The sequence below is a fragment of the Helicoverpa armigera genome, chromosome 29 (assembly GCF_030705265.1).
Source record: "Helicoverpa armigera isolate CAAS_96S chromosome 29, ASM3070526v1, whole genome shotgun sequence".
Classification (NCBI taxonomy): domain Eukaryota; kingdom Metazoa; phylum Arthropoda; class Insecta; order Lepidoptera; family Noctuidae; genus Helicoverpa; species Helicoverpa armigera.
Genome location: NC_087148.1, coordinates 3,267,079 through 3,284,987, shown reverse-complemented (window position 1 = coordinate 3,284,987; position 17,909 = coordinate 3,267,079). Strand labels below are relative to the sequence as shown.

At 37.5% G+C, this 17,909-nt stretch overlaps 1 protein-coding gene across 1 annotated transcript; it reads right to left on the bottom strand.

The window, feature by feature from the left end:
* Nucleotides 1–5,113: 5,113 nt before the first annotated feature.
* On the bottom strand, nucleotides 5,114–8,280 carry LOC110382367 (trypsin, alkaline C). Its single transcript, XM_064042745.1, has 5 exons — nucleotides 8,168–8,280; nucleotides 7,228–7,393; nucleotides 6,560–6,818; nucleotides 5,739–5,890; nucleotides 5,114–5,293 (listed from the first exon to the last, which is right to left on the bottom strand). Exons 1-5 carry the CDS (start codon nucleotides 8,211–8,213, stop codon nucleotides 5,155–5,157), a joined length of 762 nt encoding a protein of 253 aa, XP_063898815.1. The 5' UTR covers nucleotides 8,214–8,280; the 3' UTR covers nucleotides 5,114–5,154.
* Nucleotides 8,281–17,909: the final 9,629 nt, after the last annotated feature.

Below are 17,909 nucleotides of genomic sequence, written 5' to 3'. Positions count from 1 at the left end.
TTGTTATCCTTACTAATGTTTTAAATGTGAATGCGCTTTCACGCCATAACTACTGACCTAATTTAAATAGGTACGCAGATAGAGCCTTGAAAAGCATAGGCTACGCTTTATCCTGGAACGGGATTTAGTTCCCTCGGAACTCAGGTGGAATCAAGACAATCAGCAAGTTATTAATAAGCAATTTTTTTTCATGATTTAAAGGGATTAATCATCACAATGTTCTTTTATATATATTTTATGTATATATATATATATATATTGTATATAGTATTTTATTTTGATTTGTATAAAGATAAGTAGTTTAAGTTTGTATATATAGTGTGTACATTTCCATTTTGTTTCTAAGCCATAAATCGTTGATTTAGTTGATTTAAAAAAAATCATCACAAAAGTTCAAGGAAATAAAAGCTCACGTGAGTAAGGCTACTTTACTTAAGATTTTAACGAACTGGGTCGACAGTAAGTCAATTATGTACGCGGATCGCGTAAGTTAAGCAATGTTCAAACCGGTTGGCAATCCGATGGGTCACGCATTCACGATACAATGTGTTGAAGGAGAATCTTTAAAAATGTGGATAAAATTTTCCACTGTTTTTGAAGAGTTTTAACATCATCTGGCTAGAATTCGCCTAACTAAAATTAGGTCAAAGTCAAATGTTGTTTCAATGCAGGCTCTAATGAAACGTCACACTAGTTGCACGGTTCCAAAAAGTTGGTCTTATGGAGAAGAGTCGGCAAGAAACTCGATTTAGGTCGGCTTCCAGTCTAAGCGTATGCAGCTGAGTACCAATGTGCCACTGCCTGGACTGCCTATCTGATCTCCTCAACCCAGTTACTCGGGCAACCCGATACCCCTTGCTAAGACTGGTTGTCAGTTTCTAGCTTCTGATTAACCGTAACGACTGCCAAAGATGTTCAAATGACAGCCGGCACCCACCAATTTAACGTGCCTTCCGAAACACGGAGGAACTCGTCATGACATAGATAGGTCACCCATCCAAGATGCGACCGTATTAAGGCTTGCTTAACCCTTTGATATAAGTATATTTTTTCTTATAATATTACTGAAATTTATTCTTTATATTTAGTATCACTCTTGTCATTGGTTAGGTTATGTTCATTTTGATAATTATATTAAGACTTAGATTGATTATACATAAGCTATTCACTTAAAAAAAGTTATTCTGTTGATTACTTTAGGGTCAAAAGTTAATCGCATTATATTTTAATGAGGAAAACCATTTATAAGCTAAAGTTTTAGATAATAAGTTGATTAATAACAAGCTGTTTTTCGCGGTTTCACTCGCGGCCCGTGGAAACATCTTTGCGTAGGTACATTACGTTAGATAGACGTATTCCTTTGTGATATTGAAATCATTTTTCAAATAGTTTCAGTAGTTTCAGAGCCCCTGGGGTACAAATAAATAAATATTTCCTCTTTTTAATGTCAACTAGCTCCCGCCCGCGGCACCGCCCGCGACGAGTTCGGTTATATCGCGTTTCCAAGAGAATTCTTCAAAAGTCCGGGATAAAAACTATCCTATGTTCTTTCTCGAGGTCAACTCTATCTCTGTTCCAAATTTTATTAAAATCAGTTCAGTGGTTTAGACGTAGAAAGCGTAACAAACAGACAGATAGACAGAGCTACTTTCGCATTTATGACATTAGTAGGGATATTTAGTATGTATTCATTTTAGAGCTACTCTTAACGTGAATCCCGCTATACGCATCTAAAAACTCTACGAAAATTCTTTCAGTACTTCTTGATTTAATAGCTAACGAACAGACGTACTTACAGACTTTGTTTGTTAATACGTCAACAGTGAATCATCAATCCTTAAGCGAAAGTGATGTTTAAAATGCATCACACATTAATTTGCATTAACAAAGATTCTGATTTAAATAAATGTTATGTGAGAACTAATTTTTATACAAAAACAAGCCATATTGATGTTATTTATGTAATACTCGGCCTTTTGTGAATTTTAATGTTGTTCCTTTAAGCCTATAGCACTTACTTAATATTATAAATGCGAAAGAAAGGATCTATTTGGGTACATAATATATGTTTGTTACTCTTTCACGCAAAACTACAGGATTAATTTTGAGAACACTTGGAAATAATATAGCTTATGTATCCGGACAATATATAGGCTTTTTATCTATGTGTGCAAAGTTTGTTCCTCTATTTGGGACATCGGTAAAACCGCGGGCTGAAGCATTTACATTTAACTGGTTCATTCGATCCAAAACCAAACGCACATTAAAATCTGTTTATTCGTTTTTGAGTTCATTGCGAATAGAAGGTTACAGGTCCCCAATTATTACCTATACTAAAAGTCTTCTGGTTATATGCATAGCAGTTTCTTAGATGTCTTAACAAATAAGTTCCCGGAATTGCGCTAGAATGCACTGTAGGCTTGTGCCTACGCAATATCTTTGTTTTGGGCACATCCCGGGAGAAATAATTGCTTAATATCTGTCGTCATGGATAGATAGACAGTAAACATTTGCATAAATCGTGGTGGTATAGTGGTTAAAGTACCTGCCTCTCCAGTATGAGAGTGCGGGTTCGATACCAGGTCAGGCAAGTACCTATGTTGCTTTTCCAAGTTTGTATATACTTTCTAAGCGTATCTTGGATAATCATTGATAAGACCCCGTGGCTAAGGAAGAGCTCTTAGCTAAGTCAAAGCCGAATCGACCGATCATAAGGTTAAGCAACGCTTGGCGCGGCCGGTCCATGGATCAGTGACCATCTTGTCATAATGAGTTCTTCCGTGTCGAAGGCACGATAAACTGGTGGGTCCCGGCTGTCTTTTAACATCTTTAGCAGTCGTTACCTAGTCAGAAGCCAATCAGCCCGACGTGTCTTATCAAGGGTTGCCCAAGTTAACTGGGTTGAGGAGGTCAGATAGGGCAGTCGCTCCATGTAAAACACTGATACTCAGCTGCATCCAGTTAGACTGGAAGTCGACTCCAACATAGTTGGGAAAAGGCTCGGCAGATGATGACCGCTCTGGGCATTGGTGAGTGGTAGTCTTATTAAAATGAATTAATATAACTACTGATTTTTCCTGTATCTGTCAATTAGTGATTTGAATTAATTATATAGACCCTGTTTGTTAATGAAGTTTGTGACATAATCTTACACTATAATTTTAAGCCGTTTTTACACTATGTTTTCCTGTAAAGTTGACGCTGCAAATCTAAATGCAAAATTAAAATAATTCATTAACATTGAAATGGCTTATAAAATGGAAAATGAGAATTCTTTTTCTTTCTAAAACATATAAAAAGTGTGATTTCAAATGTAAAATAACATATAGTATTTTGATTTAGTAAAGTAGTCAAGTTTGTGAATATATTGTAGGTACATATTTTTATTTAAATGAATTATAACTATGAAGTAAAAAAAAATAACATCATTATTATTGAAGACTTTATTTATGTAAATAAAGATAAGAGACTTAAAACTATTCTATAAAATATTACTTACATAGTGCAACTAGTTTTAATTTAAAGAAATTTGTAGTACCTAAATTACAGGGATATAAAAGTTCAGGCCCGAAGTATGGATTAGATAGAAAATAGAACTTTTATTAATTTATTCATTACGAAGAAAAATAGCAATAAAAAAAATACATTGGCCTCAAAAATAATTTTATTCCAAAAACTAGCAATTGCAAGCGCATTCGTTTTCGCACATCAAAATTTCGCGTGTACACCATCCCTAAACGAATAAAACTTTCACCGTATCATCAATAACAGCTTAGACAGACAAATTATAACTCCAATCTAGAAAGTTTCAAACCATTGGAATCGTGACTCGCCAAAATTGTGGTCCAATTCTCTAAATTATTAATACAAAATGATATCAAATATGACGTTACTGTATGAGGTAATAGCGACATAATAAGCCTATTAAAGACCTATGTTATAATAAGCCTACTAATAGGAAAATACTTCTTTCAACTAAAAAAAATACAAACATTGATCATCTGAGATATGACGAGTTCCTCCGTGTTTCGGAAGGCACGTTAAATTGTCGGTCCCAGCTGTCATTTCAACAGCTTTGGCAGTCGTTACGGGTAGTCAGAAGCCAGCATGTCTGACAACTAGTCTTATCAAGGGGTATCAATTGGGTTGCCCGGGTAACTGGGTTAGGGGAGGTCAGATAGGGCAGTCGCTCCTCGTAAAGCACTGGTACTCAGCTACATCCGGTTAGACTGGAAGCCGACCCCAACAAAGTTGGGAAATGGCTCGGAGGATGTGTTACTTCGGAAGAGTATAGTCCGGAGCCTATTCGATGCAAACAAACATAGTACAAACAATCAAATATTTCTTCTTTATATATAAGTGTATGTAGATACGTATATCCTTTGATATTTCTAATATTGAACTGATCTTTACCACGAGTGTCCACCGTCATAACAGACCATTAGAATAGAACGTAATGATCTAGGAATATAAACGTCTAACCTTGAATACTCAATCTAGATTAACTTGATCTATTCGCCTACACTTAATAAAGACTCGAGTCTTTGTCTGTCTACCAAGAAATTGATATACTCTGATATACATGTATATTAAATTAATACTAGTGACATTTTAACACAATGGTCAATGATTGTCTTAGCTTCCGTACCTGATTCGTTAATGCCGAGACAAAAAAAATTGGGACCTAATTTTTTATGCTGTGACATATTTCTTTATAATAATTCTTCCTTGTGGCTATGTATTTGAGGTGACAGCTATCCCTAAAAATCGGTCAAGTGCGTGTAACCCGCCCATTGGAGAATCTATTCAATGCATGCAGACGACTCTTGCAACTACAAAATTAACTGTATTTAAAGAATAACTTTATTTTGCCGTTGGGAAACTGATATCCTTGCATATTGATTTGTATCACTGTTATTTAGTGTTTTTTAAACATGTAGAAATCGATAATAGAATATAATGTTTTATATGACTACCATTAAACATTAACAGCATTCTTCTTACCACATAGAACCTCATTCACCGTAACAAAAAAAACCTTTAAACTATATTTAAAGCTTTCTTCTATCCACATAGAAAATGTTATTTAAAGTAAACCAAAAGAAACTACATATTTACTAGGCATCTACATTTAATTTCACACCTCCTTCAAAATCAAGCATTAGCTACAATCCAGTTAGCTGCTGAGGAGACGCGAGCATTGACCCCAGGGTACTGGGGTCTGGCACAGCCCATACCAAAGGAGCAGACTCCCACGAGGACACCGTGGTGGTATACTGGGCCACCGGAGTCTCTGTAACATTAATACATATATTAAGATCAATCAAAAATTGTTTATTATCAAAGTAGGCAGAAAAACAGCACTTTTCGAACGTCAGAATTACATGGGACAGCCCCAAAAACGCCCATTCTTCACCATTTTCTATGTGCTATTACTGGGAAGAAGTGGCGAAACAAACTTCCCAGCAACAGATGTCTGTATTTCTTATATAAAAAAATAATGATTACAATTTCATCATAAACGAATTTTGAGTTTTAAGATTTGATGCTGCCTAGGGCTCGGGAACGCAACATAATATGATCGATCATCATCTCTCGAGTCTTTTTCCAACTATGTTGGGGCCGGCTTACAGTGGTTTACGGGGAGCGACTGCCTATCTGACCTCCTCAACCCAGTTACCAATACCCCTTGGTGAGACTGCTGCTCGCAAAATATAAAAAAGTAATATTTTTCTTACCTGTAACATTGGTCCTTCCCCCCAACATCCAAGATCCCGGTGCACAGCATATTATCAGTGATCACCGAACCATACATGCGAAGACGACAAGCCATCTGGTTGATGGTGTAAACTTGTACATGACGGAGTTGCTCTGAACTGGGTCCTTCCTCCTGTAGAGTTCAAAGAATAGAGTGTTAGAAGGGAGTGATGACTTGCGCAAGACGGCTGGCAGGAGCTGGATGCGAGCAGCCGAAAATCGACCTCAGTGGCGTGCACTTGGAGAGGCCTATGTCCAGCAGTGGACTGCGATAGGCTGATGATGAATAGCAAATCAAGTAATGATTATAATTGTCTGGTTGTTGAAAACGGTGGTTTGGATTCAAAGTTATTAGTGAATTGTGTAGGACATTATGTCCCACACAATTCAAATGAACAAGCCATGGAGAACAAAACTCATCGTTTCTTTACTCCGTGTGTAGGATATATTATAGTGCACGAGCATTTGTTCAGACACAGGTGCACTCTCTATTCCCTCATTTTCATAGCCTGATGGGACGGATAGCCAACACGAACGAAGAGAGATCACTTACAGACTCCAGTCTGAGTTGTGAAAATTCTTGTAACTCGAAAAGCAATTTCAGCATTTCTCTTATTTTTAAGTTCCCTTTGCAAGAAGTGTATCCACTCTGATTTATGTAATTGACTATTGACGTGTCTCATCTATGTGTCAGAAAAATTACTCCAAGACTCTGATTCGTGGTCCCATGCACAACTATATCTACTTCTAGTTTAGGCAAAAATATACCAAATTAAGTAACATGTTAATAAAAATGACTTACCGTAATAAATCCCCAACCCGCAGCATAGACAGGCTCATTATCTTCCAAATTATAATTAGGACCAGCAATAGCCACGGGCCTAACTTTGTCACTGAACGCGAAGACCGTGGCTGAACGGACGATAGAGAAATCAAAATCTACAAAGGCGGCGAGATTGTATTCAGGATGAGTGAAAACTTCCTGAATAATGTAAATAGTTCCACCGCTGTTGGCGTAGGTAGACCCTGCACGGATGCGCCATCTGTGCATATTGTTGGCACTGCAAAAATAGGAAAAAACAAGATCATTATAAAGGTATTTGCCAATTTTCTGCATAGTGTCTTGCAACCATGATAGGGTCGGCTTCCAGTCTAAATAGATGCACCTGCGTGCCAGCAGTTTTATATCGAGGGATATCTGATCTCCGTTAGCCGGGCAACTTATGCCTTCTTAAGGCTGATTGCCAGACTTTTTGGTTTCTATCTGTAAATACCGCCGAGGATATTCAAATGACAGAGTTCCGAAACACAGAAGAACTTTTAAAGACATAAATGGCCAACCACTACAAGTATTGCATAACCTTATGGTTGATCAACCCATGTAGTTTCTTATCATCTAGTTAAGACACTTAAATCTTCATCTAAAGTATTGGCCACATCCTAGAAAATGCTATAGCTCAATAAACTTACCGTACGCAATGAGCTGCAGTCAGGACTGATCTATTATTGAGGATGGTACCACCACAACCCTGAGTAAAGTTGATCAGGTCAAAGGAATCCAGCAGGGCGACGATCGAGGGGTATTGCTCTATAGTGGTTACAGAACCACCCACTATCCTTTGGTTGGTCGGCACAGCTGAAATAAAAATATCCAAAATTAGGTTCTGCTAGAGGTTTTACCCGCGGCCGTGAGAACTACTTCACGCTACCGAATAAAAAGTAGCATAATGCCTCCCTTGATAAATTGGCTTATTGACACTCAGAATTTAGGGTAATCCAGGTTAATCAAGGTACTTTTTACGTAGAGCCCAGCAAAACCCTGAAACTCATTTCAGAATTTCTGAAACCCCCCAGAAACCCTGACACTACCACTTCGATTAAAAATACATTTATTCAAAGTAGCTTAAAAATCACTGTTAGAAAGTCAGGTTTATAAAGACAGCCAAAACGGCCTCTCTTCACCATTTCCTATATGTGGTGGTTCCAATGTGTGGAACAAACTTCTTAGCAACACAATTCTGTCTGTTTAGTGGATTCTTAAAGGCTCGAGCAGACCGGATGCGTATGCGTAGTCACGCGCGTAGTTAGCGTAACCATGAGTTGTAATGTATGGAAATGTATGAGACAGGCCACACCGCTTGCGTAACGACGCGCGTGTCTACGTTACGCAAGCGGTGTGGCCTGTCTCATACATTTCCATACATTACAACTCATGGTTACGCCGTAACTACGCGCGTGACTACGCGCGTGGTTACGCATACGCATCCGGTCTGCTCGAGCCTTTATCCATACGAATATGAAGATGTATGGTAATGCACATTACAAACTAAACTATCAGCCAACTATCAGCCGAAAATTTAGTCAGTGCCTTGTCTGCGACAATTGTTAGAACATTAGAAAAACTACAAACCTGCCACCACCGCAGCACAAAGGGCGAGAATAGCTATGACGCCCATTTTGACTGCCAACTGACTACTGAGCGTAACTTCCCTTGTTTTTATTTATATGAACGTAAGATAAGGGTCCTATCTTTAATTGAATGAATTACATATTTTTATCAGATTATTTCTACTAGTTATTTTTGGTAGGTAATAAGTTTGACGTGACTGTGTGTCTGTCTGTCTGTCGCATCTTAGCTCCCGAATGGATGAACCGATTTTGAATTTGATTGTTTTTTCCTCTATTATGATTAGTTTAGAGTTCTCTTAGCTATGTTTGAATTATTAATTACGTACAAATGATTAAAAAAATATTACGAATACCACTACCAGTGCAAAAATATTTTGTATATTTAATATTTAATAAATGTTCACTACCTATTATGTACTTTTACCGTTATGTTCCTTTTCGGATTGGTTTTATTACTTTACGAATAGTTCCCACATCTTAATTTTCATAGAAAATATGCAGGTACATACAAGTACCTAATTAATTCATGAAAAATATAGATATCAACACTGCTTTGATAGTATTAACTTATCTTCACCTGCACAAATTACTATTCATGGTTGAGTAATATTCATCAATGAGTCTATTGGTCATCATACATCAGTCAACTAGCTTCCGCCCGCGGTTGCAACCGCGTTCCGAGGGAACTGCTTCCCGCATATGGATAAAAAGTAGCCTATATGTATATATTTATGATGCATAAGCTTTGTTACTGCCAAGTTTCATCAAAATCCATGATAGTAGTTTTTGCGTGAAACATGATCAAACATATATCTTTACGTATCAAGTATTTTTTTTGAAACAAGCTGTTTTCTCGCTGTATCACCTGCGTCCGTCGTATGGAAACTACTACCCGCATCGGTATAAATATAGCCTATGTTACTCGGGAATAATGTAGTTTCAAAATAGTGCAAGAATTTTTCAAACGGTTCTGTAGTTTCGTAGCCTTTAGGGTACAAACAATTTTTTTTGTTATAAGTATTAGCCTATTATTTGGTTTTGAATAATGTATATTAGTCACTGTGGAAATCACCAATCATATTTCAAGATTACCTATATTGTTGTTAGTACTGTTCTAACAAAGAGATAGATAAATAAGGTAAACGCGGGTAAAGTCGTCATGCCCCAATAGTCGTCAATTAATCTTAAAACTTTTATTATTATTTTCTACTGAACTTAAAATGGCCCGGTTTATATATCAACATATTCTTGATAATATATTGCACAATTGAAATAACAATACGAGGTTTTAACAGTCACGGCTTCTAAGATATGTTATTTCAAACGTGTGTGCCCTAACAAAATCGTTTTTTCGTGAAGTTCAGCTGTCAAAAGTGAAACTCAGCACGTGGTTTTGTGTTTTGATTTACATAACTCCAGTGGGGTCTGTGGTATGTTTCTTTGTTCAATTAGATAGTTAAGTTTATTTGCTAGCGATGTAATATGCAATTTGGAATACTTTTAACATAGAAGATATATTTTTTTAATGTGACATCTATTGGTACTTCAAAACTCCCATTTGACCCAAAACCCGTCAATTTTACAATTATTATGACGACTACTGGGACATGCTCAAAAGTTGCACCTAAACTCGTCATAATGAGGATATTTTGTGTTTTACAGTACAAAATGCGAATAAATAGCTTATATCGGGACTTTTACAAAATTGATAACTGTCTAGAACAAACATATTTAAGGTTAAGATTACATTTGTTCATAAAACTACGTTTCTTTTAAGCTTTTTCTTAGGGGTAAATTTTACTCTGCTGGTTCTAGATGCACGTACACAGTCATGTTATTCGATTCAATTAATATGTTTCTTAATGGTTAAATCCCCAGTTTTCTATAAGTATGCACTTTCTACGAGTGTTTTTTCAGGTATATATTGGCCGCTGTACACTTCTTCTCACACTTCTTCTTCTGTGTCACTTCTTTGCTTGTCGTATTCGATATTGATGGCTAAAGAGTAATCTTAAGTAAGATTTTTTATTTCAAATTGTCTGTATTTAGTGATTGCATGATCGTAATTTTAATAGCAGATCATGACTGAAAGAAACTACAAGCAAGAGGGCCTTTCAAAAGTCATAAAAGCAGTAAACCAAGGGCCCACACACAACATCAGATGCAGCAAAAAAATTTAAAACGCCCTTTTAAGACAACTTTAATGAAATGGTGACACAAAACCGACGATTATCCCTGTATATACTATAGAAATGAACCCAAGGACAATCTCCGGTTCTGTGCTAAAGTATTGCTAACTATGGAGGAAAACTACTTGGGCTATTGCGTTGCGAGGGATGTTGATTGGATATAGGAAACTATAGGAACTATGGCACCTGGAAAAAAGTCGTGGTGGCCTGGTGGGCCAAGAATCAACCTCTCAAGTATGAGGGCGCGGGTTCGATTCCAGGTCAGGCAAGTACCAACGCAACTTTTCTAAGTTTGTATGTACTTTCTAAGTATATCCTGCAATGACACCAATGACTGTGTTTCGGATGGCACGAACTGTAGGTCCCGGCTATCCTTGAACATCCTTGGCAGTCGTTACGGGTAGTCAAAAGTCAGTAAGTCTCACACCAGTCTAACCAAGGGGTATTGGGTTGCCTGGGTAACTGGGTTGAGGAGGTCAGATAGGCAGTCGCTTCTTGTAAAGTACTGGTACTCGGCTGAATCCGGTTAGACTGGAAGCCGACCCCAGCATAGTTGGGAAAAAAGGCTCAGAGGATGATGATGATGAGGAACTATGGCACCTGCCGATGACAATGTATAAAATACATGTTAAAATGGCAGGTGGAGACTCGCCACCTCACTTACTGGGCCCCCGGGAATCAGTTGCTAAATCGCAACAAGAGGGCAACAGGTACATGAGCGGCTGAAGGGTGAGGATACCTCGGCGGACTTTAAACGCAGATCAGGCGCTCCCTGTGGGTCCAGCATCACCGGCCCACTTGCCACTTACCACGAGGCACCTTCCCTCCGAGCAGGGCTGCTAACCCTGCTCTAGCGACTCCACTTTGGTCGGCCAATGAAGGCAAGCCAAGAGGCGGGAGACCTTCACTCCAGCAGGCCGGAGATGGGGGACAGTATGCTCTCCCCGGAGCACTCGGATATATAGCCCCGCGGGGTCGCTACTCCCCGTCATCGGTTTGAACGGTTAGTTGTACCTAATCATATTTTATTTTTTGATTGATACCTTTAAGACAGTAGACAGTTTAAACTGTCTATAGAGATTTTTGCAAATGGTACTTAGCATGCGCTAAGCAGTTCAGAAGTTTTGATGAATGACCTTAACCTTACCTACATATCTATGAATGTTAGTAATTATTTCTCGGAAAGCTATATAAATGAATGTGGCTTTTATTTTTTGTGAATACTAATTATTTTATTTTACAATTTAAATATTTTAAAAGTAATTATTTTACTCGTGCTACATATGCACATGACTGCGTCGTTATTATGATTAAAAAATATAACATACTAGCTTCTGCCAGCGGTTTCACCCGCATCCCGTGGGAACTACTTCCCGTACCGGGATAAAAAGTAATAAAAGCCTACAGCCTTCCTCGATACATGGGCTATCTAACACTGAAAGAAATATTCAAATCGGACCAGTAGTTCCTGAGATTTGCGCGTTCAAACAAACAAACTCTTCAGCTTTATAATATTAGTATAGTTATCGGCACGAATCTTGAGCCCTTTGTGGTATGAAGTGAGGCGCGGGGACGGGCTAAAGCGGTGATTGGCCGGCAGTGCATCGCGTCATAGCGGTCACTCGGGATTGGTTCTTTGCTAATAAATCACTTCTGCGCAGATGTAGGTCAGAGCTCAAAATTCGTGCCGTATATAGTTATATATAGATATTTTATACATAGACTGGTTTTGTGATTCCAAGCGTTTGATAGATAGGAATATAAATTAAAATGATACCATGTATCTGTTTTATTGAATACCTGCTCTTCTAACAGATAATGACCTGCTATTCTAAATAGGAATTTGGTTTTTTATCTATCTACCTACCTGATGTTTCAAAAGCACAAGTATGCTTAACAAATTCAAGCGCAAAAAAAATGTACATAACTTGAACCTTATGTTCAAGAGCAGAGAGTTTACATTAGCATTAAAAGTTGACGAGTACTGGGATAATTTGACGAGTATCCGTACAAATCAGACGACTATTGGTACAAATCGCCCTTTTTTTACTTTTGCCTTAATAAGTATATAAACCCATCAAAATGATTAAAAAAACATTAGTTAATTAGAATAATGAATAAATACTCTATCACGTCATGCAAAAATTTTCATTTTCTATTGAATATTTAACACACAGTAGCGCTTCAAAGTCAGTGATTTCCGAAATCCGACGACTATTGGTACGTTTACCTTAGTTGATATGTACCGATTTCATTCTGCTGCAGTGTGGTTGAGATAAAAATAGATAAGATACAAGTATTCAAATTAGTCATTAATAGATAAAATGATGTTTTGTTATTTAATTAGTTTTTTGAGTCCCGTACCCAAAGGTTAAAATGGTACCTCATCTCTTTCCTGATCTCTCCCCAGCCGTGTCGGTTTACCGTCCCATCGGTCTATAAGAGTGAGTGCACTTGTGTCTGCGCAAATGCTTGTGCACTATAATATCTCCTGCCTCCACACCTGACTGATTTCCTTATGTAAGAACAGCCGCCGTGGCTGTCAATCAGTCTTGGACACTATAAAAATGATGTCCTCCTAGCCGATTATCGGCTACGGCGGCTGTTCTCATGTAAGGAGATTAGCCAACTATTCAGGACATATTATAGTGCACGAGCATTTGCGCAGACACAGGTGCACTCCCTATTCCTTCACTCTCATAGCCCGATGGGACGGCAATCCAACGGCGCAGGACCGACATTTACGTGCTCTCCGATGCACGGGTGTATCAATCACCAATGTAAGAATATAAACGATGTATTATTATGTCCTTAAACAACGAATACTGAAAGCCAGAATGTAATAAGTACCTAAAAGAACTCGTTTTTTGCTCGTTTTATACTTAAAAAATGTTACGGAACCCATCGTGCTCGATACCAATCCGCACGCGGTCGTTTTTTTAGTTTTTTTGTCATCTCATTGCCATAATCCTGATGAAACAGCATTGTTGTGTGTAATCAATAATAATTAGGTCTTCAATGATTATAATATTGCAGATCCTCTGATAAACATGATTCATTCATTATGACAATTTTACCTTAAATTAGAATTTAAGTAGAAATGTATAAATGTACAAAGATGGTTTATTGTTAAGAACAAGATCGCATCTCGCCATCAAACGTTAAAATTTGGCGAGTTTAGACTTAAGATACACACACTACGTAATTATAAAAATTTCAATAAATTAAAAAAAAAAAGAATAAACCATCAGACGCTTAGAATAGTAATAACGGTTGGTGCATTCAGTTGGATGGGTGACCATCTTGTCATGACGAGTTCTTCCGTGTTTCGGAAGGCACGATAAATTGATGGGTCCCGGCTGTCATTGAACATTTTTGGCAGTCGTTATGGGCAGCCAGAAGCCAGAAAGTTTTACCAAACGGTTGCCCGAGTAACTGTTGAAGAGGTCAATTAGGTAGTCGCTGTATGCAAAACACTGGTACTCAGCTGTATGCGGTTAGACTGGAAGCCAACCCCAACATAGTTGGGAAAAGGCTCGGCAGATGATGATGACTTATCACAGTTCTAGACGTTCAAAATGTAACCACAAATCCTACTCTTTTTGTGTGAAGTCGGTTAAATACAAAAGCTCTTGGTCTGTATTTTCCTTAAGGCTTCAAATCTGTCATGGCGCCCACACGATAACGTCATGAGTAGGTAAAATGTAAACATTGGTCACGCGGCCTGTCATATAAAACTCGTCGTTAAATGAAAATAATAGTTTTAAAGTAAAAATAAAACAAAATAATCGTATTTATTAGACCTATCAGTTAGTATATTTTAATGATTATGTCTAACTATTCGTACAAAAGTTCAAAGCGTATACCCTCGACATAACGTGGCACAATCATTCCTTCATCATCAGTCATTTTTGACGACAACGTATGACAACGACACGACAGCGTATGAGCCCAGTATTTTCGCTCAAACAATCTGGGCGGAAAATCCACTGGTGTGGAAACGCCGCAAAAGCTTAACTTAACGCTAGTGTGAAAATGCTGTTAATGTCTTCAAAATGATTAATTTTTAAACTAAATCAAGTTACCTTATAAAGTTCTTGCTATGCAGTAGGTGGAATTTAGATCAAATATGTTCCTGAAATAATTACCTCTATAGACAGACTTCCTAGTTATTATCTAGATTCTATAACTAGCGACCCGCCCCGGTTTCGCATAGGTATCCATACTAATATTATACTAAGACCTGAAGAGTTTGTTTAGGTATTTGAACGCACAAATCTCAGAAACTGATGATGATGATGATGTCCTATTACGGCTGTTCTCATGTTAGGAGATTAGCCAAAGTTTGGAGGTTTGTAGTGAAACTTTGCAAAGACAAAGTTTTCTTAAATGACGGAATTAACACTAAACATTTTTCCTATAAAGTCTGAAATCACCAACCTGCATTGAGCAAGCGTGGTGATTACTGCTCAATCCTTCTCCGTGTGAGAGGAGGCCGCAGCCCAGCAGTGGGACGATACAAAGACTGTAACAGTAACAGTATTTTTCCTAAAATGTTAAAACTTTTATTTATAAAGCCATTGACTGACAAAGTCAAGAATGTTTATTGAAATTGGAGTACCTAATTATAATTATTTGAGCATTAGCACTTTTTCAATTTACGACCCATTCACGGCTTGCTTCTTCCTATGACCGGTATCTTTACTAAAATTAAATATAATATTAAAAATAGCTACAAAATGTGTCACAGAAACAGGCAATAGGTACTCAACGCCACGCAGACAAAATCACAGACAAAAGCTAGCTAACCTATACCAATACCTAGTATTTCTAAAGCTCCCAGTCAATTGTATAGCGCTTTGAATTCTGCCTTTCGCGGACCGTCCTTGAGTCGTCACTTGATCTATCGAAAGTTCTAGAATCTGTACAATAACAATGAATTATTACTATTAAGTATCGACAAAGAAGAATTAAGATATAATAAGATTATAAGGTTAAGCAACGCTTGGCGTGGTCGGTTCGTGGATGGGTAACCGTTTTCTTTTTTGTGGGAAGTTATCAAATCCCGCTGTGGGTTAGCAGCGGTGAGGGAGTGTCAGACTCTTACTAACTAAACCCCATCATGTTCCTTCTTAAGCCCTTTGTGTACCAGGGCCGCCGTAACTCGCTCGAACAATCCCGCAGCTCCGGCAGATGGGCATCTGGCCTTAAAGTTAAGTTGTGGGTTTTAGGTGATATTTAAATTTTTTGGTAGTATTAAGGTAATTGGGTAAAGGAGGTCAGAAAGACAGTCGTTCCATATAAAGAACTGGCACTCGGTTAGACTGGAAGGAATGCGATGGGTTTTAGTCAGTAAGTCTGACACTCCTCTCACGCTGCTAACCCACAGCGGGAGGGGTCATATAATGAGTTCCTATAAAAAAAAAATACCACCCTAGGATATTCCATGAGCATTTACCACTTCAAGAAAAAAGGCAAAGGAAATAAAGACAGTCCAAGTGTAGTCAGACTCATGCAGGAAGAGTTCCATAACCATTATCCGTAAAACAATAAAAAATCAACAATAACGTTTGTTGTATGGGAGCTAGACATATTTTATTTATTTCAGTAAGAATTTGTTATTGTAGCGGTAACAATAATACTAAGCTGTGAGTCTATTTATCACGGTTCATGAGATATCACGTCATGACTACCGGACAGCGAAGTTTTACTACAGATTTCCATAATCTATCCACTGTTTGTATGTACTTTCTAAGTATTTCGTAGACACCAATGACCGTCTTTCGGATGGCACGTTAAACTGTAGGTTCCGGCTGTCATTGAACACCCTGGGTAATCGTTACGGGAAGTCAGAAGCTAGTAAGTTTGACGCCAGTCTAAACTAGGGTATTGGGTTGCCCGGGTAACTGGGTTGAGGAGGTCAGATAGGCAGTCGCTTCTTGAAAAGCACTGGTATTCAGCTGAATCCGGTTAGACTGGCTGACAAACATTTAATTATAAAACGGATAAATAAATAGGCAATTTATTAACTTCATTTGTTCACAATTTTACACTAATTTTCTTAATTCTAAATACCTGTACTTCAGGAGGTGCTTACGTATGCATTTTCGTTAAAACAGTAAATTAACAAATAATAGCTATATACAATAGGTACATAACTGTATAGATCCCATTTTATCCTTCGGGTACGAAAAACTTAATAAAAACAACTAGAAACATGTCCTATGTACCTCTGCTTACCTCCTCTGGTAATTTCAGCGTAGCTATCTATACTAAACATAAGAACGAGATTTTTTTTTTATCCTAAACGCTCTAAAACTACTGAACTGATTAGAAAAATTCTTTCACCATTGCAAAGCTACACTCTTCCCGAGTAACATGGGCAATATTTTATCCCGGAACGGGCAGTAGTTCCCACGGGACGCGGGTGAAACTGCGGGGAAACAGCTAGTGTTAAACAAAGTCTACATTTCTAACGTTTGCATGAGTCATGTAATAACCGTATTAAAATTTATAGCAAACATACAAGACTACTTATTTGTGTACCAGTTTGTAAACTAGCTTCTGCCCGCGGTTTCAATCACTTTTAGATGGATATTTTTATGTTCTAATAAAAAAAATTGAGAATTACAATCTACTTATCTCAGTCAATAATTTTATCTAAATTCGTTCAGCAGTTGTCGCTTTTTTACCATAAATGTTACAATCACATTATCGATCTGTAATCTCTTCTTTCCAATCTATAGTCCTAATACTTAATACAGCCATTTTACCTTAAAGTGTTACACTTTATTCAGTGTAGAAACCACATGCAAAATGGGTCTGTAGTTTTTGAGTTGTCGCGAACAGACAGACAGAAGTACCCGCTCTGTTTTACAATAACTTAGGTTAGTTACAAATGACAGGACTTGCGTGATCTATCTAAAACTATAAAACTTGTTAAATACTCGAAAAACAAATGAAAAGTTGCTTACTTAAAAAAATAAAACACGAACTGATTCATTTGCAATCATCGTATGAAAAAGGTTGTGTTTGAAATGTCAAGTTTTGGTACACAGAGCGAATCAAAAAACTTGGGCTACATTTTATCTGTATGCGGTAAATAGTTCCTTAGTGCAACCGCAGGGAAACAGCTAGTATATAGGTAGTAAAACCAACTTTAATTGTTTTTTATAGGGTTAAAAATGACTAATTTTAGATTAGGAAGTAATAAATAAAAAGTCCACCCAGTTGTTTTTAATTTTATATCGAAAGCAAAGGTCATTGAATCATACAGCTTAAAATAAGGAAAAGGTCCATATATATTTTTGGTTCATACATGTTTTGTGTTTCCATCGAATATCAGCTACCTCTTTCACACAACGAGAACGTACCTATTTCTCAAGTAGGAAGTATGATTCATTCTATTGGAGATTGCGTTATGCCAGGATATTCTTCCTACGCTAACATTAGGTAGACTCAAAACGGAGATAAGATCATAAAAAATAATAAAAATTTCACAACAAAAGCCAACCCTGAGAGTCATGAGAAAAAAAAATATAGTCGGCCATCTTG